The sequence below is a fragment of the Ceratotherium simum genome, chromosome 22 (assembly GCF_057802395.1).
Source record: "Ceratotherium simum simum isolate JZ-2026a chromosome 22, ASM5780239v1, whole genome shotgun sequence".
NCBI classification, from domain to species: Eukaryota; Metazoa; Chordata; class Mammalia; order Perissodactyla; family Rhinocerotidae; genus Ceratotherium; species Ceratotherium simum.
This window is the reverse complement of record NC_141921.1, coordinates 46,013,231-46,041,109: the sequence shown is the minus strand read 5'-3', so window position 1 is coordinate 46,041,109 and position 27,879 is coordinate 46,013,231. Positions and strand designations below refer to the sequence as shown.

Below are 27,879 nucleotides of genomic sequence, written 5' to 3'. Positions count from 1 at the left end.
CAAGACTCAAAAAAGTTTTATTTTTCCTTTTTTTTTAAAGTTACCATTGGTAACTTTATAGGTTTTATAGGAAAACTTTAATTTTATCTACATGAAGCAGCCTGAGAGCAGAGAACTGATCTTCCAACTTCTTCCTGACTTATTACACCTGCCATGCTGTTAGTTGGAACTCAGTAGATTATTTTGAATGAGTTGGGTGTTGGGCTTACTGTTGGGAAGTGGTTAATAATGTCATTGAGCATTGACTGAACTGCAAAATGAATATGGCATTGGTTCTTCTTACTAAAAATTTACTATATGTATAGCACATACGCTCCCTAATTTAAAAAAATTATACCACTAATACATGTTCACCAGCATATATCTTTTTTCACACACAAGTATTTTAAATTTTGAGGCACATTTAAGCCTACAGAAAAATCGCAGGTGTGAGTGCAAAGAACTTTCCTCCCTGAACTGTGTGGGAATAAGTTGCCAATGTGTTTCATCACCCTCAAATGAAACTTCATGTATTTCCTGCAAACGAGAGTATTCTCCTCCATGACCACAATAAAGTAATCAAACTAAGGAAGTTAACACGGAGAGACTTTTCTACCATCCAATCCTCAGATGGTTTTCCAGCTGTGCCAGTTGGCCCAGTGGTAACCTTTGTAAAAAAGGTCTAGCCAGAACTTTGGGTTGCATCGGTTGTCTCTTCAGTCTCCTTTAATACAGAACAGTTCTCGGTCCTTTTTGACCTTCATGACCTTGACACCCTTGAAGATTGCAGGCCAGTCATTTTGTGGAATGTTCCTCAATTTGGATTTGTGTGATGTTTCCTCATGATTAGATTCAGGTTTTGCATCTTTGGCAGGAATATCACAGAAGAGCCAGTATATATCTTTTTCAAAGATTAGTTTTACATTTTATTTTCTGTTTCCTTAGAGCGTTTCCCAAAGTGTATTCTGCGGAACTAGCACCTACTGTGTTCTCAACACCGTGCCACCTATAGAAGGTAGGACTCGAAAAGCTTTTGACTTACAGAAAGGGGTGGGCTTGGCAGTGAGAGTAATTCCGTCACCGTAGTGCAGGGGAAATAGCCTGTGACCAGGACTTAGAAGACCTGGGTTCTGCCTTTAACTTGCTGTGTGATCTTAGATGAGTTACTTAATCCTTCTGGGGATAGCAAAATAATATTCCTCTCGTAAAGTTTCTGTGAGGATTAAAAAAGGCAAAGGGTTTAATCACATGGAAAATTCAAAGCTGTCTGCAAATGTTAGCTACTAATACAACAATTCTATAATTCCAGTGTCTAGTTCCAGGTGACGTGGAGTAGGAGCTGTGTGGTATTGTGAGAAAAACCACAGGGCATGTTTGAATCCCATTTGAGCCACTTACTAGCTGTGGCTCTTGGGCAAATTAATCTGAACCTCAGGTTCTTCATCTGTAAAATGGGGGTAATTATGCCCTGATGGGTAGTTGTAAGGATTAAATGAGAGAGCGCAACGTAAAATCCTTTCTGGATGCCTGATACAGAGTCCTGCAAATGTTTACTCTCTAGTAAATAGTAGAAAATAAATTTACTTGATCACATGTAGGTAAAATTGAAATTGAGGGCCGGCCCCGTGGCTTAGCGGTTAAGTGTGCGCGCTCCGCTACTGGCGGCCCGGGTTCGGACCCCGGGTGCACACCGACGCGCCGCTTCTCCAGCCATGCTGAGGCCGCGTCCCACATACAGCAACTAGAAGGATGTGCAACTACGACATACAACTATCCACTGGGGCTTTGGAGGAAAAAAAAAAAAAGGAGGAGGATTGGCAATAGATGTTAGCTCAGAGCCGGTCTTCCTCAGCAAAAAGAGGAGGATTAGCATGGATGTTAGCTCAGGGCTGATCTTCCTCACAAAAAAAAAAAAAAAAAAAGAAATTGAATGGAGTGAAGCAGGAGAGGATGCCCCCAAACCCAAATTGAAGCAATTGATTGCAGGGTTTCTGTGCTCCCACTTTATCTGCCCCACCCACATATTTTTAGATTGAAAATGTACATGCAGGTAAATAGTGAGAAGTTTATTGAACCTGAGTTATGAGTTGACCTAAGCCTGGACCAGAGATTTGGTAATATGATTGGCAGGGAGAGGGTAAATCTGGGCCACGTGGAAATAGAAAGGGTGAGATTTGATGATCACACACTCTTAAGAAGAGGAAAGGAATTGTTAAATTACAAAAGTAATTATCTTTTGCTATTAAAAAAAACATTATTTTTATTTTTTAACCTTAAAAAAATCTTTTGGATAATTACAACTGAGCCTAATTCATTTTGGAGAATTTCTTTAGAAAAGACTAAAAAGAAATCCTACCAATGCTTGGCGCATAGTTGGTGCTTAATTAATATTTATTTTGGATGAATAGTAGTTTGAAGGTCTTAGGTTAGTAGTGGCAATATTTGTTGCTGTGAGCCCTGTGCTGACTTCAATATAACAATATGTGCTTATGTTTTCTGGAAACAGTTCCTATCCTACTAATTAAATCTAAGCACATAAAAATTAGAGCTAAACAGAAAATTGTAGAGCTTCCTTTTAATTTTACCACTCCAAGTTGTTGATCAAATGTATTCCCAGTAAGATTTAACAATTTGATATACTGTTATACCAACTTATTTTGAACAGTTGGTTTAGAGGTCGAGCGATTAATCATAATCAAGTTGATTGAATAACAGTGTTTGTAATTAATTCACAGAACCAAAAATTATTTAATTTTTATTAATTATGAATCAAAATAAAATGGATGTATCAGTTCTAGGTTAGAGTTACATAGTTATAATTTACCTTGCAGAAGTCAACAGTGTATTCCAAGGAAGAGGTCAAATACATTTCTTTGGATTTAAATAATGGATTTGGTAATGTGAATCTCAGTTGTTTTAGAAATAAAGCATGAAAACAAGAGTTCTATGTTTTGCCTAATTAGTTAAGTGAATGAGCATTTTTATACATTTTAGAAAGTTTTAGTTAAATTATACTGTGCCTCTAAAATTATTATTTGGAAAATATTTGAAAGTTGACTGGAAAGGATGGTTCATTCTCTAGAATTATAGCTGTCAGCCAAGCATATCATCTGTCAATTTCAGGAGCTTCACTAGTTATTTTTATTGTGAAGTACGTTAGAAAATTATTTTGTAAAGTCATATATCATACACGCATATTTTGCTAGATAATGATAATGAAATGTTTTAGTGTGTTTGGTTGACACTTCCATTTTGCAGTGTCAAAGTTTAACTATTTGATTAAATACTGAGATGCAGTTGAAACCAGTGTATACCTTATTTTCACTGTTAACTCAAGATACTGTTATAATCCTTGTACTGAGACAAGGATTTAAAAACTGGCATGTGTATTTATCTAATTATTATATCATTTATAGTTATTCCAAAAAACGTTAAAAAGCAGCTTTTAATTAAAAGAACACAATTTTATACAGTGTAGCCACGTGAGCAATTCTTTTCCAAGGTGAAAACAAAGTTACTCTTTATCACACTTTTACTGGAAAAACTGAAATTTGAATATAGGAGTTTTAACATTTTGCCTGTTTGAGTTCCTGATATGCTTTTCCCAGTATTAAAATTGCCATCTTCATAATACACAGTGGGAAAATTTACCCATTGTTAATGTTTTTTAAAAACATCCGATTTATATTCAGCATGAACCTAAAATTCTGGAAATAGCGTAGTTTAAAAACTGATTAAGGGGAACCCATTGGCCTGTCATACTCCTATTCCTTTTGAACTCATGGCTGCACATCCCCATAAAGTGCTATATTTAGAAACTTGATTGAGACACTGCTTACACAGCCATTCTCCTTTTCCTCTTTAAAAAAGACTTTGGGCCGATGCACTGCTGCCTAATTTGGTGTCAGTGGAAGACGGAAGCCTTTTCTATAGCAGTTAGTTGTGCTGTTGAGAAGAGTACTTTCTCTCTAAACACGCACAAACACACACACACGTATATAGGAGTATACATACACATACATACATACATACATATATATACTTTATATGCCACATGACAGCTGGATTCCTCAAGGAGGCTAAAAGGACAGATAATTAATATCAGGTGGTAATCACAAACAGAAATTTATATTCTGTTGATTATTGTTCAAAATTATACTTTAAATAAAGTTTTCTCAGAGGTATGAGTAGTCATATACAATTCAGAGTAAGCCCATTGATTGCACACCTAGCATAGTATTGTTTTCATAAAAGGCACCCTGTAAATGGTGAATATTTGAATTGAGTATAGATGTTTCGCCTCTTTCACCTCTACTTTCAAAATCATCCACAGCATGGGAGATTTTTAAAAATGAGAATAAAATCACTTTAGGGGAAGAGAGAAGGGAGGTAAAGGCTCATGTGATTTGGGATTCTGTGCTTTAAAGTTTTATGGCCCATGGTACCTCCCTTGGGAGGATGAAGTGCAGGGAGCATGCATAAGCACATAAAATTACAAAGATTTTATAATGTGTAATTAATACAGAACTTTCTATGAACTTGTAGTTGAATACTTTCTTTTTTGGTTTCATAGCAAGATTTTTAAAAGTTTAATTTTATTTTGCTATTAAATTAAAAATTTTGGATTCTTAAAACAGTCAGTTTTTAAGTTTTTCAAGTTTTTATACTGCTTATAGGAATAGAGGATGGGCATTATAATTCAATTGGTTGTGTAGTTCATGGACCAAAAAAGATTTAGTATGCTAAAACTGTCTTAAGGTCTTCCCTATAAAATATTTCCATATCATGTAGTAAATTTTTTTAGACTTTATTTCTATGCCCAATATTTTCCTGTTAAGATCTTTTCCTTGATAAGAAGTGTGTTAATCAGATGAAAAATGTTTGGAGAGGATTTTATTATAACTGTAACAAATATTTTTTATTCTCATATGTTTTTCACATGTTCGAAAAATAGACTATGCTAAACAAAATTATAGTAAATGATTGGAAAAAATATATTGTTGTATTTCATTTTTGACATTATTAACTAATACCTATATGCCTGTATAAGGTTGTTTAATTGTAAGACATTTTAAGTTATTGAATGACAGTTAATTCTGTGGAGATTTATGCCTGGAGGAGAATAAGAAATTATCTAATTCTCCTTGATTTGGGAAAACTGAAAATATTAAGTAACTTACCCAAGGTCACACAATTAGAAAGTAGCAGAACTGGGCCAGAATCCTGGACTCTTGACTTGGAGTTCAGTGTTTTTATTATACCTTATTAATATCAGAATAAGTTATTTCAACTGTGACTTTCTGGAGCAAATTCAGTCTTGAGTATTTTTATGTGTTGCTCCTTAATAGCTGCTTATGCACGACACCCCAGATATTGGGACTTCCATTTTAGCATTAAAAAAAAAATTGGAGCGAGTAATTTGAAGCTTTGACCTAAATGTGCCAAAACTGGCAAGAAGTTTTGAGCCAGGCAAAGGGACTTTGTTATGGCAGTGAAACAAGAAATCATATGTAAATAAGTAATTGAATGAAACAAAACATAAAGGAAACGATCTGTTCTAGAAAATATCATGGAGACTGATTATCAGGTAGTTAAGACATACCATCTAGTCTGAAAGTAATGAACTTTTCTCTCACTAATTTAGAAGAGTTACATTTTGATGAAATACATTAATTATATGGATCTGTATATATAAATCAAGTTAATTAAAATAGTATGTTAGATTTAGGCTAGACAGGCCAGGCTCTGTATTACCTAGGTAGCCAACTGTGGGTTTAAATTCCTTATATTTATAAGATTTATAATTTGCTTTTCAAAGGATAAGCCTCATTTGTATTCTAGAGGATGAAGTAGTAGTAATTTATGAATAAAATAATCATATTTTATTATCATTCTCCTTCATTAAAAACCTTAAAACTTTTTCAGCTGGTTAATAGAAGATAGAATTCTGAGTTTTGTGAGGTAAAATTATTTTGTGATTTTGTTGTACTTCATGGAACCCTGGTAAAAGAACCTTTAAAAGTAACTTTCTGGTTATGGGCAGCTGCTAGGATAGTCCCTGTTCATTGGATTGTCATGGAGCAATAGCTCGATCTTATTTTAGAGCCTCTTGACCAGATTCCTGCTGCCTTCTCTCTGATAAGTGTGTAAATGAGGATTGTTAACTCAGAGGAGTGATGCTCTTGGTCTCACAGAGACTAAACTGAGCTGCTGTTTCTGATCTTGCCAGTATACGTAAAAGGAGATTTTTCTCTATTATTTTCTCTGAATTTATTGTTTTCTTCTTTATAGATGATCATGGGAACAGCAATAGTAGTCATGTAAAAATCTTTTTACCGAAAAAGCTGCTTGAATGTCTGCCGAAATGTTCAAGTTTACCCAAAGAGAGGCACCGTTGGAACACTAATGAGGTAGATAAATTTCTATTTTTAGGGGTATAATTTTTTTTAAGGGCAAACTTGTTAGGTCATTTTGTATAGTACTACTTTATATTAGCTTTAAATTCAAAATATTGAACTAGGAAGTAGTAAATGAAGAGAATATTTAACCTGGATTTGACAGATACCAATATGTTTCTTGAACTCTCTCTGATCGCTTGGCTTACGTTGAAATATATAAAATGTGCACGCTGTCTTACTAAGGTAGCATGAGTTTCTTTCTATATTTGTGTTTTCTTGCATTTGGTGGTTAACTCTGCATCTCAATTAAACATTCCTTCTTATGTTGTCTGAATTAATAAAGATACAGCCCCAGCGTTCCACAGAATGAACAGTGTCTTGATAGCGTGAAGTTTCTGTAGAATTGGGAAGGGCAGGCTTCTTATTAGCACAACGGCTCCTAGTCCTCTCTGATGAAGATTTGCATGGACAATTAACTGGGTTACCTTAATGATAGGAATTTTTATTAAGAGTGAAGGCTGTATAGTAGATTGTATATTTGGCATCTGATTAGAAAGAAGATTAATGAAGTAGGATGAATAAAAGATTATCTTTCTGTTTGATGTTTCCTGTTTTGGTAAATCTTAATCTGAGGGTCTTAATATTAGGGGTGGATTGCTTTGTCATCTTTTTTATTTAGAAATCTGAATATTTCAATTTAGGGTAGTACCCATTTAGTGTGGTGATAAGAATTGGGTATGTGTCCATCAATTTGGGAATTACATTCCTTTAATTCAAATGGCTGGGGTTATTGGTTTTGCGAAGTTGATCTAAATCAATTTGTGTTGCTGTTTCAACATTTACTTCTAAGTTAAGTTAAATGTAACACTTTATCCTGTGTTGGGCACTCAGTTTTGTTAAAAAACACAAGAAGAAAATAGTGCTGCCTATTTACCCTTAGTTTTTTAAGATTATTTTGCTCTAACTTCTTGACTTAGAATGCTTTTGCTTTGAGTTGTAAGAAGTTATATGGATGAAAGTCTCTTTACTCTTATCCAGTTTCCCTATTTAAATACTAACTAGAACCTCATAGCTTTGTTACCTTGTCTCAACTGATTTTAAATTTCTTTTAAGGTATGTATATTTTGATTATTTTCATAAATTATATTTCCCCTTCAGACAGAATACTTTTGCTTTGATGACTATTAGGTGGTTTAGAGGCCTGTTGTTTTAATGTCATTTATTAACTAGTTCAAGCATTTTAGACATGAAAACAAAGTAAATATGCTGAAAATTAGTCTTAATCACAGATCATTACTCTATCAGCAAAATAGTATGGTTTGGGAGCCATTCAGTTGGTCACGACTACGTCATGAATTATTTAAAAACTCGTATGTTTCTTAGTATTCCCTGAAATATGAGTTTGATACCATATTATTATACATTAGCTCCAGTTTATTTATAAATGTAACAAAACACATAATAGATATGTATTTTTTCAATATTATACTTTGTATGAAATTGGCAATTTATTTTAGTTATGATTTGAATCACATTTGAAACAGCAATTGCTTAATGAATTAAAATCAGTGGTCTTAAGAGTCTTATAAAACTGGAGGTAACTGTCAGAAATTTAGTTGGTACACTTGTTAGATCCGTGGTTTCGAAACTTTTTCAGAATTTTTGAGCACAGCCCTTCAACTTCCACGTATTTATTTACGTCTAAATTATTACTGTTCCACTTTACTAATATTTTAGATACATTATAAAATACCCAATAAAGAATTTTTATAGAGGACGAGATTAAAAGGAAAATAAGAAGCTGCATTTTCCTCCAGCACCCTAGTATGTGTAGGATACACTGGTTTAGGTCACAGTGTTGCTAAAGTCCAAGTCCAAAGAGAGGAAACTGCATTCCACTCTCTGACTGGTGAAATGTAAAATTGGGGGTCTGAGAAGTGTGGATTATTTTGTGCAAGCTCTCACCACTGCTGAAGACATAGAAGAATGTGTGTTCTGGGGTGAGTGGAGGCAGCAGAGGGTAGCTCAGCTGGCAGGGGAAGGCGCACACCCTTTTCCCTTGTGATCGGTTGTTCTCTCAGTAATCTGTCAGCCCAACACTTTGAAAAACTCTTATGGGAGAACTGAATTTAAAGGTTGGCCCATATTTCTGTGTAGAGGACACTGGCTTTTTCTCTTGTTTATTTTTGGCTTTAGGAAGAATAGGGGAGTCTTAGAGTGACAGCAGAAGACTTATACTCAGAATTGTTAATTCTGTAGAGTATCATGTGGTGATGGTAACTTGTCATTTTTTTTTAACTGGCTTGTATAATAGGACCAAAACAATCAGTACTCCTATTAAAGCACTTCTTTGATCTAGCTGGGTATTGGCATTTTCCCGTGTTCTTCAGCCTGCCACCCTTCATGCTGACACTAAAACCTGAAGGAAACGTACTTTAGTGGACTTGTCTCTCAATGGATGTTTGTGGTCCTGTGTAAGGCAGAGTCACGTTTAAGTCAGAATTGCCCATGAAATATCTTGAATCCCTCGTAGAGTAAAGTTTAGTCATACTACCATTATTAAGGGCCCATTTTCACTCTGGAGTTGAAATAGATTGCTGTGTTTTGGTGGAGGACCACATGAAGTAGTTGGCTTGTATTTAGGAGCTGTGTTGTACAAAAACTACATTTCTTTAGATCCCACTCACGGGGACAAGGCACTCTGACTGGGAGAGGCATGTGGGAACGAGAGCCGTTGAGAGCACGGCTGATTCGTGTTTTCCATCTCGCTCTCTGCACAGCATATGTTCATGAAGTAGACTGGCGGCCAGAGTTCCCTGTAGGAGATGTCAACTGTCATCTTTCTCTGTCTGCCATGTTCTTTCTCTCTGTCGGGTGTGTGCAGTTGAATTCCTGGGTATAAGGTGACTCCTCCATGCTTTTGAGAAATTCTTTTACTCAGACCTGTGTTGTAATATTTGTGATTATTTGAGAAAACCCATCTTGTATACTCTGTGTGTATATTTGTTGAGAGAGGGAGAGTGAGATTGTGCCCATTCAAATGCTGCCGTTTATTGAGTACCTGTTCTTTGATAGTGACTGGGTACTGTATATAATTATTTTTAAGCCTTATAATAATATTACAAGATGCCTAGTATTTCCTTTTACAGATGAGGGAGCTTTGGTAAAGAGTGGTTAAATAATTTGGTCAAGATAGCACATTTGATAGGGCCTGTCTCTGATGGAGCTTAATTTTTTCTTTGTTGCTTATTAATTCTTAGGAATGTTCATTCTGTTGTCCATTGTCTAGACTTCTAATCAAAGACCCGTAACTCTTAATTAACCACATTAGTGTACTCGGCAAATCCATTCTGTAATTTAGTTTTGGATTAAAAAGAGTTAATATAGGATTAGTATTGTGGGTTCATATGCCTATTTGGTGAAGCTGGAAGTCACTAAAAAGGGAGGACTATTAGAAGATAAGAGAGATCTTAGGGCCTAGTTAACCTTCTTTTAACCTTTTCTAACTCATTGGAATAGGTAAAATCTCCTGCCCTTCTTGAATGTTATTTGCAATTGTAAAATAAATATTGTATCTAAAAACAAATCAATTTTAGATTATGCTTCTCATCCACAAACACCCTTTCCCAGGTTCTGAAGACAATAAAGGACATGATGATGATAACAGCAGTAATTATGGCAGCTCACATTTATTGGCCATCTACTGTGTTCTGGGTGCTGTTGAGTCCTTTTCACGAATAATCACATTTACTCCTTGAATTAGTCGTATGACATAGGTTATGTGATTATCTTCGTATTATAGATGAGGAAACTTAAGCCACGGAGATGTTAAATAATGAAAACTGAACTTTGGAGCCCAAGCCCACAGCCTTATTTTGGAGCCCATACTCTTACAGTTCTGTCCCAAAGAACAATTTCAAATAGACTTTCCGAAGATCTTCTGCTATTTAGTGATTTCTCTTTTTTTTTTTTTTTTGCAAACTTGGAGGCTGATTTTATTTTATTTTATTTTTTTATCCTTTCTTTCTTTCTTTCTTTATTAAAATTTTTTGTTTATTGCAGTAACATTGGTTTATGACATTGTAAAAATTTCAGGTGTACATCATTGTACTTCTATTTCTGCATAGATTACATCATGTTCACCACCAAAATACTAATTACAACCCATCACCACACACATGTGCCGAATTATCCCTTTCACCCTCCTCCCTCCCCCCTTCCCCTCTGGTAACCACCAATCCAGTCTCTGTCCCTATGTGTTTGTTTATTGTTGTTATTATCTACTACTTAATGAAGGAAATCATACGGTATTTGACCTTCTCCCTCTGACTTATTTCACTTTGCGTTATACCCTCAATGTCCATCCATGTTGTCACAAATGGCTGGATTTCATCATTTCTTATGGCTGAGTAGTATTCCATTGTGTATATATACCACAGCTTCTTTATCCATTCGTCCCTTGATGGGCACTTAGGTTGCTTCCAAGTCTTGGCTATTGTGAATAACGCTGCAATGAACACAGGGGTGCATGTACCTTTACAAATTGGTGTTTTCAAGTTCTTTGGATAAATACCCAACAGTGGAATAGCTGGATCATATGGTAGTTCTATCCTTGATTTTTGGAGGAATCTCCATACTGTTTTCCATAGTGGCTGTACCAGTTTGCACTCTCACCAGCAGTGTATGAGAGTTCCCTTCTCTCCACATCCTCTCCAACACATGTTGTTTCCTGTCTTGTTAATTATAGCCATTCTGACGGGCGTGAGGTGATATCTCATTGTAGTTTTGATTTGCATTTCCCTGATAGTTAGTGATTTTGAACATCTTTTCATGTGTCTGTTGGCCATCTGTATATCTTCTTTGGAGAAATGTCTGTTCAGGTCTTTTGCCCATTTTTTAATTGGGTTGGTAGTTTTTTTGTTGTTGAGATGCATGAGCTCTTTATATATTTTGGAGATTAAGCCCTTATCAGAAGTATGGTTTGCAAATATCTTCTCCCAATTGTTAGGTTGTCTTTTCGTTTTGTTGATGGTTTCCTTTGCTGTGCAGAAGCTTTTTAGTTTGATGTAGTCCCATTTGTTTATTTTTTCTATTGTTTCTCTTGCCCAGTCAGACGTGGTGTTTGAAAAGATGTTGCTAAGACCGATGTCGAAGAGTGTACTGCCTATGTTTTCTTCTAGAAGTTTCACAGTTTCAGGTCTTACATTCAAGTCTTTAATCCATTCGGAGTTAATTTTTGTGTATGGTGTAAGGTAAGGGTCTACTTTCATTTTTTTGCATATGGCTATCCAGTTTTCCCAACACAATTTGTTGAAGAGACTTTCTTTTCCCCATTGTATGTTCTTGGCTCCTTTGTCAAATATTAGCTGTCCATAGATGTGTGGGTTTATTTCTGGGCTTTCGATTCTATTCCATTGATCTGTGTGTCTTTTTTTGTGCCAGTACCATGCTGTTTTGGTTACTATAGCTTTGTAGTATATTTTGAAATCAGGGAGTGTGATACCTCCAGCTTTGTTCTTTTTTCTCAGGATTCCTTTAGCTATTCGGGGTCTTTTGCTGTTCCATATAAATTTTAGGATTCTTTGTTCTATTTCTGTGAAAAATGTTGTTGGAACTTTGATAGGGATTGCATTGAATCTATAGATGGCTTTAGGAAGTATGGACATCTTAACTATGTTAATTCTTCCAATCCAAGAGCACGGAATATCTTTCCATTTCTTTGTGTCTTCTTCAATTTCTTTCATATAAAACTATATGTTTTATAGTTTTCTGTGTACAGATCTTTCACCTCTTTGGTTAAGTTTATTCCTAGGTATTTTATTCTTTTTGTTGCAATTGTAAATGGGATGGTATTCTTAATTTCTCTTTCTGCTACTTCGTTGTTTATTTAGTGATTTCTAATCCTTTTGTTTTATAGAATTGTCTGGCTTCTTTATTCATTTGCATTTTCAAGTATTGTACATAAACTTAATGTATTTTTGTGTGAAGGTTTTTTTTAAAAGTAGCAAACACTCATTTCTTAGGGAAGTAGATTTGATTCTTAATGAATATTAATCTGTGGGCTCTGGATAATGAAGAAAATATATTAAAAGTAGAAATTTTATACCTGTGCGTAACTCCAGGGTTTGGCTTGATTTTTATATCCAGGGCAGGAGAGAAAGAATGCATTAAACACAAAGGACATTTGTTAAGGAACCAACTCTTATTTCATAATCACTTTGGTATTCACATCTTCATTAGGTGAACTATTATAAGGTTTCTGCATGTTAAGTTAATATTTTTAAGGCCCAGAGCCAGAAATAATTATGCTAATGCAACTTTCTGATTGCATAAATGACTATTTCATAATTACACATATTAGTGCTCCATATATGTTGTCCAGACTGAAATTTCTTTTGTTTAGTCATTAATTAGCAGTTTGACTTAAAATATAACTGCTGCATTCCCCAGTCGCTGGATCTGCATTTCAGATGGCATTCTTCCAAAGCCAAACTAATGCAGCCCCACGAACCTTTTATAATGAAAATGTCCTCCTTAAATATGTTCAAATCATTTTTGTGTGCTGCTGTTTTTGACCTATTAATGCTTTTTCTTTTGTTTGTTTTCCCTCTAATACAAAGCTTCTGCAGAGTAAGCAAACAAAATAGAACTCTAGTTTATACTGATCCTAAAGAAAGTTGCATCAAAGGTTTTTAGTTGTTGGTAGCTTCAGAGATTTTCATAATAAATACATTTTTTTAATGGTAAGAATATCTATGTAGAGAGCAGTACAGATATCCATTGATACATTCTAAGCTATATGAAAGAACCTGAAGGAAAAAAACCCCCTGAGTATACTGCTTTTTATAGGGAGAGAATTACCCTTAAATCCTGAATGCTTTTTTTGCCAACTTCTTACATTCAGGTAAGAAATTTGAACTTTAAGACTGTGAGAATTATTGAATTATATTTCATTTCAGTTATTTTGTTTTGACAAGAAGCCACCTTTTAAAATTTTCTTTGAGGTCGGCCCCGTGGCTTGGAGGTTAAGTGCGTGCGCTCCGCTGCTGGCGGCCCGGGTTCGGATCCTGGGCGCGCACCGACGCACTGCTTCTCTGGCCATGCTGAGGTCGCGTCCCACATACAGCAACTGGAAGGATGTGCAGCTGTGACATACAACTATCTACTGGGGCTTTGGGGGGAAAAATAAAATAAAATCTTTAAAAAAAAAAAATAAAGGGCCGGCCCTGTGGCTTGGTGGTTAAGTGCGCGCGCTGCAATGCTGGTGGCCCGGGTTCGGATCCCGGGTGCGCATCGAGGCACCACTTCTCCGTCCATCCTGAGGCCGAGTCCCACATACAGCAACTAGAGGGATGTGCAGCTATGACATACAACTATCTGCTGGGGCTTTGGGGGGAAAAAATAAAAAAACAAATAAAAAAATCTTTAAAAAAAAAAAATAAAATAAAATAAAATAAAATTTTCTTCGATAGTTTTTTTGTATAGGCATATATTCTTTAGTGTTTTTTGTATTTTTAATTTTTCTCTTTGTATAACTTATAAAGTTATAGATTTAGGGCTGTAATTTTTTCCATGATTGGTTTTGCTAGTGTATTTATATGTTGTCTTTTTGAACTATAGACCCACATTTTTGCGGGATCACATAGGACTCTTCAAACTTCCAAAATGTGAGCTAAACTGAAAAGCATTTTAATATTCTGATTATAAAGGCAAGTGAGAGATTTTGGCTTTGAAGACTCGGAAAGTCAGTTAACCCTGAGGTAGGGCTTTGTTTTGTTTAGCTTTTGGCAGTGCTAAGGGTTTGAATGGTCCCAGATATTCTCTGAGTTTAGGCAGGGCTTTTCTGGTTAAATCACAAATAGGAAAAGATGGATATGAACAGCACCACAGAGAGCCCAGGTTTTAAGAGTGACACCATTTGATTTTTGAATACAGTATGTGGTGCCAAATTTTAAATTAAATGTTATGAATGATTTCGTAGCAATTGGGTTAACTAATTCCTCTGTTTAACTTAGTAGTATGAAGTGAGATAAAGGGATACCAAAATCCAAGCGAGCACACGCTTGTTTATCAGACAGCCTGTATCAATGTAGCATTGGTAGTAGCAGAGATAGAGCGGATGTATTGAAATGCTGGGGACAGGTGTCCTTCCACATCAGGGAGAGAAGACAGGTGAAGAGAGATCAATACAGGCAGATTTGGCTCCAAGGAATGGTAAGAGAAGCAAATCTTACCTGCGTAGAGTAGAGTAATGTTTATAAAATCTGAATAAGATGTTAAAGAAATTTTTCTTTAAAGGAAGAAAATTCCTGTGGATTCCCCTCAGTTTTGACCTAAACTATTTTTATTATAATATTACTTCAAAATGTAGCACTTAGAAGAATACTTGGCCCATAGTCAGTGTTCAGTAAATATTTGTTGAATGAATGAAATGTGTAAAAATACAAAAAACAGTATAAATTTCTTAATTTTTGGTGGTGTTCTGTAAATATAAAACTCAGATACATATTACATAAAAAGAAACCACAAAACTAATAAAATTTATATTAACAATGTTAGTTAAATGCAATGGATGATATTTTGCCAAAAGGACATTGACTCTTGCAACATGAATATAATACTAACTGTTCTCAGGCAGGTTCTTTTGAATTTGGCACGTGGCACTGTTGTGTGCCCTACAGTTAGCCCACCCCTGTCTCCCACTGAACTATTCAGAACCTGTTTTTTGCTCAGCAAGCATTTCTATAAGTCTGTCGTTAGGCTTAGGCACAAATATATCGTTTAGTCTTAAGTTCTCTTCTGGTTTTTCTCATTAGTCCAAGAACAACTTAAATGATACTGCTGGGTACCCAGGCAATTGTAATCGCAAATCACAAGCTTGAGCAATGAATTTGTGTGTCAGAATATATCTGTTATAGGCTTTACTTTTTCAGATCATAAATTAAGATGTGAAATTAAAACTTTCTTAGTGCACCCAAGGACTACTGATATCTTGGAAAGGCTTTAGCACTGGCAGTTAGAAACAGGTAGTCTTGACTCTGTTACCAGTCAGCTGAGTGTTAGGTAAAACACCTGCCTAGCCTCTTGAGTCTTCAGTGGTTGTGCCAAGTGACCTTTAAAGATTTGTTTTAAGCCCGGTTCTCCAGTTTTGCAGGCTAGAAAGTCCTGTTGCTTTTGGAGTTGTTTGGGAGTGCTTGGGTTCAGCTTGGGAATTTTTTGTTTTTTACTGTTAATTGTCCTTTTATTTATTTTTATTTTTAAAGTGTACAATTCAGTGGTTTTTAGTATATACACAAAGTTGTGCAACCATCACCACCATCTAATTCCAAAACATTTTCATCACCCAACAACTTTGGGGTTTTCTCTCCCTCTGGACTTGGTGGAGTTGGCACCTTCAAGGGGCAGGCGGCCTTTTTTCAGGGGGCTCCAGGTTCTTCTTTGGTATCTTCTCCAAATTTCTATACCTGTTTAGCACTGGAGTTGAAATTTGAACAGGTTATCCTTTTGCCCGGGTCTTAACATATAGTGCTGTTTCCTGGAATTGTTTTTTAAAAATGTTAAAGTGCAAATGAGGATCCAGTTTGGGCCCACATTTTTCTAAGTTGGATGAAGAGGGCTCGAGTAGAGTTTTGGTTGCATTAAAATTCTGTATATTTTGAAAGCTCTTTATCAGTGGGTTATATGGGCATAAAATATCCTGCTCTTTTCATTAATGGTGAGAGACTTTGGTGGTGGTGCCTTTCCGTAAGGAGAAGCTGAGCCCTGCTGAAAGCGAGGTCGGCTGAGAAGGAAGAGGGAAGGATACGTGGCAAGATTGTATTCTTCAGCTTCGTGGTTTTCAGGCCACGCTGGCATCGGATTCACCTGAAGGGCTTGTTAAAACACAGATTGTTGGGCTCCACCCCCTGAGTTTCTGCTCCAGTAGGTCTGGGGTGGGGCCTGAGAATGTGCGTTTGTAACAAGGTCCAGGTGAAACCCCACTAGATGAAGAATCCCAGCCTCCTAGAAGTGTATTCTAATTAACGTCACTTGACTTGAGTCTTAGCTTTGCCACCCCTTTACCACACAGGTATATTTTGGTGTACTTTGGCTACACAGGATACAACTGAGCTTTCTAGGGTCTTTTTCTTGTGTCTCATGTACTTAGAATGCAGAGTTTTTTTGTGCGTATTTATCTAAAGTATCTGTTAATGTCTTGTTATATAGGAAGCCCCTTTTAAGTTTGGGTGGCAGAGGTAGGGGTATGTGGAGGCATATTCTAATTTTTGTGACTTTTTTTTTTGAGGAGGTAGCATGAAGGATAGGCCCCCGCCCTTTCTTTTCCATCTCCATTTGGCCTGAATAGCTGAAAACAGGAGAACCTTAAAGCTGAATGTCATCATCTACCTACTTACCTGTCTACCCACCTTCCAGTCTTTTTAATACTACCTACCAAATGTTTCTATTGATAGATTCTGTTATCTTGGTAATTATGAAGTTCTGTTGAAGATTTTAAAAGAAGTTCCTAAAAAATAATGTAAGTTTTCCAGTTTTAATGCTTTTACAAAGCTGGGAAAAAATGAAAAAGCACAAAAAGAAATCATTTCTAGATGGCTGAGAAACCACAGGTGGGCTGGGGTGAATGTGATGAGAGATAAATATGTGTTTGGGAGAGTGTTTTGTCTGTAATGGAGAACATTATGGGCAGGATGTGTGGATTTCATGAGGCTTTCTCATATGCTTCTCTGGTTGTATGTTCTTTGGTCTGATGAAGGGTGTAGAGTTGAAATAAATGTAAAATTTAAAGAACCTGTAGTTTACATTTCGGGAGAAATGAGGAAAGTGGGAGAAGCTCCAGCTTTGGGGAATTGGATAGGATGAAGCAGGCGGGTGTGTGTGCATGCATCCAGGTGGGACAGCTGCTTTGTCAAGAACCAAGGTGGAATTCTGAGGAAGCTTCATTCAGCACTGGGTTCATTTTACTGTGATTCCAGAAGAGTTTATGGGAAGAAAGAGAAGGTTCCCATGTCCAAGAAACTAGGAAGCTGAAAAGTAGTTGACTGGGGCTAGAAAGTAGAGCCACCTGAGCCTGAAGTCAGAGGGAGCAGGTGACTGAGGGGCTGGGCTCCAGGGATGGCCACAACAGAAACACTTGAACCCAGGCCGTACCTTCTATTTTTTACTGTTTTTTTTTTTTAAATTAAGATTTTATTTTTTGGAGCAGTTTAAGGTGCACAGCAAAATTGAGGGGAAGGTACAGAGAGTTCCCATATACCCCCTGCTCCCACACATGCACAGCGTCCCCCACTATCAACATCCCTCATGTGAGTGGTATCTTTGTTACAGTTGATGAACTTAACATTGACACATCATCATCACCCAAAGTCCATAGTTTACATTATGGTTCACTCTTGGTGTTGGACATTCTGTGGGTTTGGACAAATGTGTAATGACATGTATCCATCGTTGTTAGTTTCACTGCCCTAAATATCCTCTGTGCTCTGCCTGTTTATCCCCCTCGCTGGCAACCACTGATCTTTTTATTGTCTCCATAGTTTTGCCTTTTCTAGAATACCTTGTAGTTGGAATCATACAGCACGTAGCCTTTTCAGGTTGGCTTTTTTTGCTCAGTAATATGCATTTAAGTTTCCTCCATGTCTTTTTATGGCTTGATAGCTCATTTCTTATTAGCACTAAATAATACTCCGTGGTCTGGATGGACCACAGTTTATCCATTCATCTATTGAAGGACATCTTGGTTGCTTCTAAGTTTTGGCAATTATCACTAAAGCTGATATAAACATTCACGTGCAGGATTTTGTGTGGACATAAGTTTTCAGCTCCTTTGGATAAATACTGAGGAGCACGACTGCTGGATCGTATGGTAAGACTGTTTAGTTTTGTAAGAAACTGTCAAGCTGTCTTCCAAAGTGGCTGTACTGTTTTGTATGCCCACCAGCAGTGAATGAGAGTTCCTGTCACTCTGCATCCTCACCAACATTTGGTGTTGTCAGTGTTACAGATTTTGGCCATTCTAGTAGGTATATACTGGTATCTCATTGTTTTAATGTGCATTTCTTTGATGACATATGATGTGGAACATCTTTTTATATGTCTGCTTGCCATCTGTATATCTTCTATGATGAGGTGTCTGTTAAAGTCTTTGGCCCATTTTTGAATCAGGTTGTTGGTTTTCTTATTGTTGAGTTTTAAGTGTTCTTTGTATACAATCTTGGATAAGCCCTTTATCAGATGTGTCTTTTGCAAATATTTTCTCCTGGTCTGTGACTTGTGTTCTCCCTCTATTGATATTGGCTTTCACAGGGCAGAACTTTTTCATTTTAGTTAAGTCCAGCTTATCAGTTATTTCTTTCATGGATATGCCTTTGGTGTTGTAACGCTATACCCAAGGTCATCTAGTTTTTCTCCTATGTTGTCTTCTAGGAGTTTTATGGTTTTGAGTTTTACATTTAGGTCTGTGATTCATTTGTTTTTTTGTGAAGGATGTAAGGTCTGTGTCTAGATTCATTTTTTTTGCATGTGGATGTCCAGTTGTGCCAGTACTATTTGGAAGTGTTGAAAAGACTATCTTTGCTCCATTGTATTGCCTTTGCTCCTTTGTCAAAGATCAGTTGACTGTATTTATGTGGGTCTGTGTCTGGGCTTTCTATTCTGTTTCACTGTTCTCTTTGTCTATTCTTTCAACAGTACCACACTGCATTGATTATTGTAGCTTTATAGTAAGTCTTGAAGTCAGGTAGTGTCAGTCCTCTGACTTTGTTCTTCTCATTCAACATTGAGTTGGCTCTTCTGGGTCTTTTGCCTCCCCGTGTACACTTTAGAATTAGTTTGTTGAAATTCACAAAATAACTTGCTGGGATTTGATTGGGATTGCATTGAATCTATAGATCAAGTTGAAAAGAACTGACATCTTGACAATATTGAGTCTTCCTGTACATGAACGTGGACTATCTCTCCATTTATTTAGTGCTTTGATTTCATTCATCAGAGTTTTGTAGTTTTCCGCATATAGTTCTGGTACATATTTTGTTAGATTTCTACCTAGTTATTTCATTTTTGGGGGTGCTAATGTAAATAGTATTGTGTTTTAAATTTCCAGTTCCACTTGTTCATTACTGGTATGTAGGAAAGTGATAAACTTTTGTATATTAACCTTGTATAATCGCTTATTAGTTCCAGGCGTTTTTCAAAAGGCTTGTGCAAAAGACCATCATTCTGTGTGTAGTTCTCCCTGAAGTAGTTCCCTTTTAAAGAGGTCAGTGTGGTTAGCGCTGCAGGGAAGGGGAAAGTCCCAACAGGGCAGGTCAAGGGCCAGGTGTTGAGAGGTCACACCCTTTTTGAGCTTTTTGTGGAGAACAGGAGCTATTCAGAGAATCTGGCCAAGAGGGAGGCTGTCTCATTGGAAGCTGGGGTTCTTATTTAGGAAAGGCTGCTTTTCCAGAAAGAGAAGGGGAAAGAACACTTAAATATATTTACCTTTTTAAAAGTGGAGAGAGTTGAAAGAAAGAGAAAATGCCATCTTCTCATTTCTGAGAAAGGATACTTTAAAATATCTTGAAATTAAGCAGAATTTATAAAATTGAGGTCAGAGTACAGTCAATTATCATTTTCCTGACCTGTTTTTAAACTACTTAGTAACAAGCCCCCCTTTCCTGGCATCAGAAGACAGTTGTTAATGTGCATGTTAAATTTTATTTTATGTCTGTACTGTTGAACAAAATTTAGACTTCCTAACTCTATTTTATTTAAAAATCATTTTTGTTAAATGCTTTTAATTATTATTAATCAAAATTTCTATATTTAAGCATTTTTCAGTAATTTTTAACAATCCATTTCTCAGGCAATTCAGAGAACCTGCTGTGTAGTGATTATGTATTTTTTATTTCATAAATGAGGTTAGTGAGACATAAGTGTTTTGGAATTAGTATTTATCATCATCTAATATACTGTATAATTTACTTCTTTTTATTGTATATTGTCTCACTGTCTCTGCTAGACTATAAGTTCTAGGTGGACAGGAATCTTCATCTGCTCCATTCACTGGTGGATCCCAAGAGCTTAGAACAGTGTGTGGCACATAGTGGGTGTTCAGTAAATGAATGAATGAATGAATGAAGAATCGACCAACAGATATCATTTAGGTCTGCTACGCAAGTGTGCTGCTAATACTTTGTCCCTGAATCAGACAGCCTGGCTTAGTAATAGTCACTGGTAGTGCCAAACAAATACATGGGAGCTGCCCTTGAAAATCTTGTGATGTGGAGAGGAGGATCAAAATGTGTGCTCCCTGCATACAAGCAGGTTTCCAAAAACATGGAAGGCAGGATCGAGGCAAGCGCACTCAGTTCATTATCTCACACTCAGCAGTCGGATAAGTTACTCCTGTCTAAGGCAGGAGTGAGGGTGAGGCTGGAAGCCAAGACTGTCCTCTGTGGAGGAGCTGTTGCCGTGTGGAAGCATGAAGCCTGGGAGAGGGAGGACTCTTCGCTGACCCACCGATTCACAGAGTGCAGCACAGGTGGAAAGATGGCCAAATCACCCTAAAGCTGACCATTGGAAAGAAATTAACTTTTTGATACATGGCTCTTCAGACATTTTTCTATGCTGATGTGGGCATGTATTTTATTTATTTGTTAGCTCAGAATAGGTTTATTATACATGGAGTTTTCTAACCTGGCTTTTCTCTTAATATGTTGTATATATCTTAGGCCTTTGTTGACAGTGATTCATAGCATCATGTTTATTGACTGTATATTAGTGTTCCATTGTATTTCATGCCATCATTTATGCATTCAGCAATATTTTTGAGGGCCTAATATGTGCCAGGCACTGGTTGAGGATGCTGAGGATACCAGACAGACAAAGTTCCTGTCATGGAGTTTAGAGTTTAGAAGGAAAGACAATACATAAGTAAACAAGTAGATAAGAATTTCAGAGAGGGCTAAGAAGAAAATAGAACAGGATACTGAAGTGTGAGCCCTCTAAGTGGGTTGGCTAGGGAAGGCCTTTTCTTAGGAAGTAACACTTGAGCCGAGATCTGAATGATAAAACAGGCCTAGCTATTTGAAGATCTAGGGGAAGAACATTTTGGGCAGAGAGAATAGCAAATGCAAAGGCCCTGAGGCAGGAATGCATTTGGTTTGAGGAACAATAAATAAGACATTGTGGCTAGAGCACAGAGAACATCTGTCTGGAAGATGAGATAGGCAAGGTAGGCAGGGACTAGATCTTGAAGTGCCTTGTAGGCATAAAGATTTGGAATTTTATTTTAAGAGTAACAGGAAGTCATTGGAGGATGAGCTATCAGGCAGTGAGTGACATAATGTGCATTTTTTATTTTCGAAGTGTTTCTCTGGCTGCTGTGTGGCTGACAGGGGAAGCAGAGAGACCATTTAGGAGGCTATTGCAGCAATTGGTGATCTTGGTAAGAGATGATGGAAGCAGTGGAGAGAGTGAAAAGTGGGATATATTTTGGAAGTGGAGATGTTAGGACTCATGGGATTGGATATAGGGGATAAGGGAAAGGAGAAATGAAGAGTGATTCCAAGTTTGTGGCCTCAGCTACTACATTGGTGCTGGTGCTCATAATTGAGACAAAGACGACTGATCAAGACGGGTGGATCAAGAGTGTCCTTTTGGGATATGTTGATTTTGAGATGTCTGTTATACACTGAAGTGGTGATGTTGAGTAGGCAAGTGTCTAGAAGTCTGAGAGAGGTCCTGTCTGGAGATATAAATTGGAGAGCCGGTAGACTAGATGAGATCACCCTGGGGGCATAGGATAGATGGAGTAGGGGTGAGATGAGCCCTGAGCAGAGTAGGAGGAGCCAGCAGAGGAGGCTGCAGGAGAGCCAGGGGGTAGTTCTAAACCAGACAGTGTGAGATGGAAGCCAAGAGAAGAATGTGTTTCAAGGAGGGTGTATCAGTTTTCTATTTGCTGCTGTAACAAATTACCAGAAACTTAGTGGCTTAAAACAGCACAGATTTTGTTATCTTGGAGTTCTGTAGGTCAGACATCTGGCTTGGATCTCACTGGGCTAAAGTCAAGGTGTGGGCAGGGCTGGTTCTTTGTGGAGGCTCCAGGGGAGGATCTGTTTCCTTGCCTGTTCCACCTTCTAGAGGCCTCTTACATTCCTTGGCTGTGGCCCCTTCCTCCCTCTTCAAAGCCATCAACATAGTCTCTCTGACTCAGCTTCCATCGACACATCTCTTTCTCTGACTCCTGACCTCTCCTGCCTCCCTCTTCCAATTTTAAGGACCCTTATGATTACATTGGATACACCCAGTTAATCCAGGATAATCTCCCTATTTTAAGGTCAGCTGATAAGCAACCTTAATGCATTCTTCAACCTTAATTCTCCTTTGCCATATAATGCAACATATTTACAGGTTCTGGGGATTGGGATGTGGATATCTTTCGGGGGGGCACTATTCTTCTTATAAGGAGGAGGAGAAGTTACCACTGGATGTGGGCACCTGGAGGCTCTTGGTAGCCCTGATGAGTGGTTTCAGTGGAGTATGGGTTGAAGAGCCAGCCAGGTGAGGACATGGGACTGCAAGTATTAATGATTCTTGACGGGAGTTTTGCTGTGAAAGAAAGTAAATTTTGTCCCAAATTACGAAGGAAAAGCACGGAGTACAGCTCTAAAAGAGTGAAATGGGAGCCATAATGTAGCTCAGAGATTCAGGGAAGACCTCCCTAAGGAAGAGGCATGATTACAGTGCCCGTAGGAACATGTTACCTAAATAAAGAACCTAGAGTGAAACCAAGAAGTGGTATACAGAGATGGAGATATCTGAAGAAAGAAAGAATACGGTCATTTTAAAATAAGAAGCAGAATGTGCCGATGACTCTTCTGCTTGCTTGTTGGTCAGTGGACAGAACCGTTGCCCATTGGTCAGTGGACAGAACCGTTGTCAGCAGCCACTACAGGGCCCCCACCCCACCATGTCAGATGCTGTCATCATCCCATGGGTGGTTGGCCAGATCTCTGAAGTCAGTGTAGAACTTCTGTCTTTTATTCCTTTGATTCTGGGGACCAGCTGTGGTCTGGCCATGACTCACTGCCATGGTGGAGAGTGTGTCCTTTGTGTAACGCAGAGCTACAGTCCTTTCTTTCTTTTTTTTTACTTCATTATGTTTTAATAACATTCATACTCAACAGTGTACACTGAACACTAGGCTCTGGGGAAAACAGGGGTGAACCAAACAGATCCCTGCCTTGTGGAGCTTGCATTCTAGAGGACACATCTCATAATTGATAAGTGCGTGCAGAGCTGTCATCTCCCAGGAGGCAAGGCATTGGATTTATGCAGTTCACTCCTCTGGGGCTCTTGGGGACTCTGACCGGCTGTGGGACCCTCTGTTTACTTCCTTACTGTGGCTGCCTGCTGGAGCTGACTAGTGTTTCCTGCTGTTGTCACAGCTCCTGCTCCTTACCCAGAGCTGCCCACAGTTACTCCCCCTTCATTAGCTAAGTCCCTAATTCCTACTCATGCCCTTCCTTAGAGAGGTCTTCCCAGAACCTCCATCTGCAGGAGTCCCTCTTTTCCTTATCCAGCTTAAATTCCAGAGTCCATAATATGTAATCTTTCTTTTACAAATATCAACTTTCCTGCCCTTCTCTTCTCCTGTCATACCCGGCTGGACAAATCCCAGTCCTGAATGAACACTATCTTCTCGCTTCTCTGTGCCTGCACCCAGGCTGCTCAGTGTTGCTGGAGAAAAACAAGATAAAGAATCAGACTTGACTCTCTCTGTAAATCTTGATTGGCAGCCTCAAGTGGGCACTTATCACTACCCACAGTTTTCTAGGATTCTCCTTCAACTCAGCCTGTTTTAACTCTCCACGATCACTTCATACTTCCTGCGTTCTTCATGCTAGACCACACCCTTTACTGTTGCTACCACCCCTGCCTCTCAGCTGCTGAACCTATTTCACATTTAGAAAATTGAAGCCAGCCGGCACCCAGATCTCTCCACCACCAAACTGTGAATGTGTCTTCTTCCCTCCATCACAGGTCAGTTTGTTCATATGAGCTCTGGACCCCAACCCCTCTTTCCTCTCAAGGCTTTCATTTCCAGTGGTCATCTTACATTCTCCTGCCTCGTCAGTCCCTCTATTTCTGCCAGATCACACAGATTGACATGCAAAGGTCCTCTGGTTATACCCATCTTGCAGCAAAAAACAAACAACCTCCTTCTCCATCAGTAGTCCCATTTTTTAATCCTCAACATCAAAACTTCTCAAGAAAGTAATCCACATATTTCCTCTACTTTCTCACTATCCTGTTACCCTTTAGCAATTCCTCCCCTGCCCCTTGCTGAAACTGCCCATCTTTTCCAACATCATACAAATTGCCAAACCTGGTGGACACTGTCCTCACCTTATGCAGCCTCTTAACAGCTTTCCACATAGTTGCCTCTTCCTCCCTCCCGAGACTTCTCCGTGAGAATGCCGTGTTCTGGGTGTTCCCCCTACCTCTTGGGCTGCCTCCTCTCAGTCCCGCTAGTCAGATCTTCCTTCTCAATCCAAGCTTCCAAGGGTATAGTTCCTTGGGGCTTCTGCCCTACAATGTCTCTTTTCACACAACACTCTCTTTAAGTAATCTCATCTACCAAGCTAGCTCAAAATACCGTCTGTACGTCCCAAATTAAGCCCTGACTTTTCCTCAGACACTTACACAGATGGTTTACAGGCACCTCAGACAAATCATCCAAAACTGAAGCCTGAATCTTTCCCAAAATCTGCTGCCCCTGCAGTAGTCCTTATTTTTGCTCTCTCCCGCCCCTAAGATCAAATGCAGCCCCAGATCTTACCGAGTCTCCCTCCACCTCTCTCTCACAGGGTTTCTTGTGCCCTTTTGCAGTTGAGTGAAGAAGCCTGTGGATACCTTTTTAGAATCATGTCTTAAAGCAAACCATATATGGGATTACAAAGGAAACCATTTGTATTGAAATGTTATCAAAATCTTAATAAAACACAGATTTGGGATATGACAATATATATACTTCTTAAATAACAAGTGGTGGGTCTGTAACTACCATAAATTTGAAGAAATGATAAACACAAATGATATTTCATATTATGATATCAGTAATTGGTATAAAAAAATCTGGGATTTAAAAGTCACAGGTACTGCCTGTATTGCTGAGGTTTGTTGCCTATATTCACAATTAAACAAAATACTGAATTTCAGTTGGAGGTTAGTGAAATAAGGATGTAGTTCTTCTCTCATCTAAGTTCATGGATCCTCTTCACTGTTTAACCCTTCTCCTTTCCCATCGTCACTGCCACCACTGCTCACCTGGACACTGGCGGGAGCTTCCTGTGTGACTTCTTTGCCTCTACTCTGGACCTCCTCTCGTTCATTCTCCGCATGGCAGCCAGAATTATCATTTTGAAATACAGATGGTCCCCAACATAAAATGGTTCGACTTAACGATTTTTCAATTTTATGATGGTGGAAAAGTGATACACGTTTGGTAGAAACTGTACTTCGAATTTTGAATTTTGCTCTTTTCCCGGCCTAGCGATATGCATGCGGTCCGATACTCTCTTCTGATGCTGGGCAGTGGCAGCGGGCCGCAGCTCCCGGTCAGCCACGCAGTCACTTACAACCCTTCTGTGCCCAGACAGCCATTCTGATTTTCACTTTCAGTACAGTATTCAGTCAGTTACACGAGATATTCAACACTTTGTTATAAAATAGGCTTTGTGTGAGATGATTTGCCCAACTGTAGGCTAAGGTGTTTTGAGCACGTTTCAGGTAGGCGAGGCTAAGCTGTGGTATTCATTAGTTAAGTGTATTAAATGCATTTTTGGCTTACGATATTTTCAATTTATGATGGGTTTATCAGGATGTAACCTCATTGTTAGTTGAGGAAGATCTGTAGTAAAATGTGAATCAAATCATGTTTTTCCCCAGCTTTGCGCTCTTAGTTGCTTTCCACTGTTCCCTGGGTATAAATTCAAACACGTTAAGATAGCTGACAAAGCCCTGCTCAGTCTGGCCCTGCCTGCCTCTCTAGCCTCGTCCCAGGCCCTCATCCTCATGTTTGCTATGGTCCAGCCACGCTGTTCTTCGACTGTGCCTTGCTCTTCCACACCTCAGGACCATGGAACACGTGGTTTCCATTCTTTGGTAAGCATGGTAATCTGCTGCAGGACCATATTACCATACACTTAGTGGCTTTAAACACCATACATTTATTATCTCACAGTTCTTGTGCATCCAGTGTCCAGGCTTGGCTTAGCTGGACTTCTGCTTTAAGGTCTCCCAAGGCTTCCATCAGGGTGTTGGCCAGGGCTGGAGTCTCATCTGAGGGCTTGATGGGAGAATGATTCTCTTCTCAGCTAATGGGGTTGTTGGCAGCATTCAGTTTCTGGTGAGCTGTTGGACTGTGTGCGAGCCTCAGTTTCTCGTTAGTTATCAGCTGAAGATGGCCATTGGCTCCTCATTACTTGTGCCTTCCCAGCATGGCTACTTGGTTTAAAGCCAGCAAGGGGGAGTGCCGCCTAGCAAGAAGGACGCTACAGTCTTATATGACGTAATCACACACATAATCACCTCCTTCCCATCACTTGGGTGTGTTCTGTTGGTTAGAATCAACTCACAGGTCCCGCCCACATTCAAGGGGAGGGGGCTTACTGTAGGTGGCCAGGATCTTGGGAGCCGGTCAACGCCCTCACATCTCACGCTCTACCCCATGCATCTGTACTCGTGTATATCCTTAAAAGAAGAAAAAAATTGCCACATGCCTCTCCAGAGAAATACCTCACAGACAGAATGTCCTGTGGTCACCATGTGCCAAGCTGTGCATGACATGCTGGAGCTGAGTCTACCTCTTAACAAGTTTGCAGTCTCAGAGATGTCATTGAGTTTTCCAGGTGGTAGATTGAAACAAGGGGGAAAAGACGACTTTCTCAGATTTCTTCTCATTCCTACTTTTCTTTCTTCCGTTCGTTTGCCAGTCATTTATAGGTTTCCTGCTGTGTGCAAAGTGCTGAGGTTAGAAACAGGATGAGCAAGACAGGGGCTTGCAGTTTGGAACTATATATTTCTCAGTCGAATACTAAACAATTTTAAAAACAATTTTAATAGCAGTTGAACCATTTTTTTCAAACATAAACTTATGGGGAACCTAAATCTATAAAACAGACAAAAGTGGAAATGCTCTGGTTGAAGCCAGGGAGTGGGGCCAAACTCTGCCTGCTTGGGCTTCTGGCCTTCTCCGAAGGCAGTTACCACAGTGAGTGTTCCGAAGCAGGGTTAGAACACGACTGCTGTAGTCCAGACCAGACTAGCTCTGCAAACTGGTCCCCAGGAGGTGGAAGACCAAGTTAGTTCAGACCAGATTGATTCATTCTCTGGACTAATGGGTCTCAAATGGGGCTGGTACTGACTCTTTAAAGGCTATTTAGAAACAAGTGGGGGCCGCTCCCGTGGCTTAGCAGTTAAGTGCGTGCGCTCCGCTACTGGCGGCCCGGGTTCGGATCCC

At 38.6% G+C, this 27,879-nt stretch overlaps 1 protein-coding gene across 1 annotated transcript in view; it reads left to right on the top strand.

The window, feature by feature from the left end:
* Positions 1–27,879, top strand: part of CAMTA1 (calmodulin binding transcription activator 1) — an 868,791-nt gene that overhangs the window by 27,474 nt on the left and 813,438 nt on the right. The window contains exons 2-3 of the mRNA XM_087446886.1: positions 925–994; positions 6,271–6,389. Of these exons, the coding sequence (XP_087303012.1) occupies positions 925–994; positions 6,271–6,389 (189 nt within the window). The remainder of the gene's footprint in view (positions 1–924; positions 995–6,270; positions 6,390–27,879) is intronic.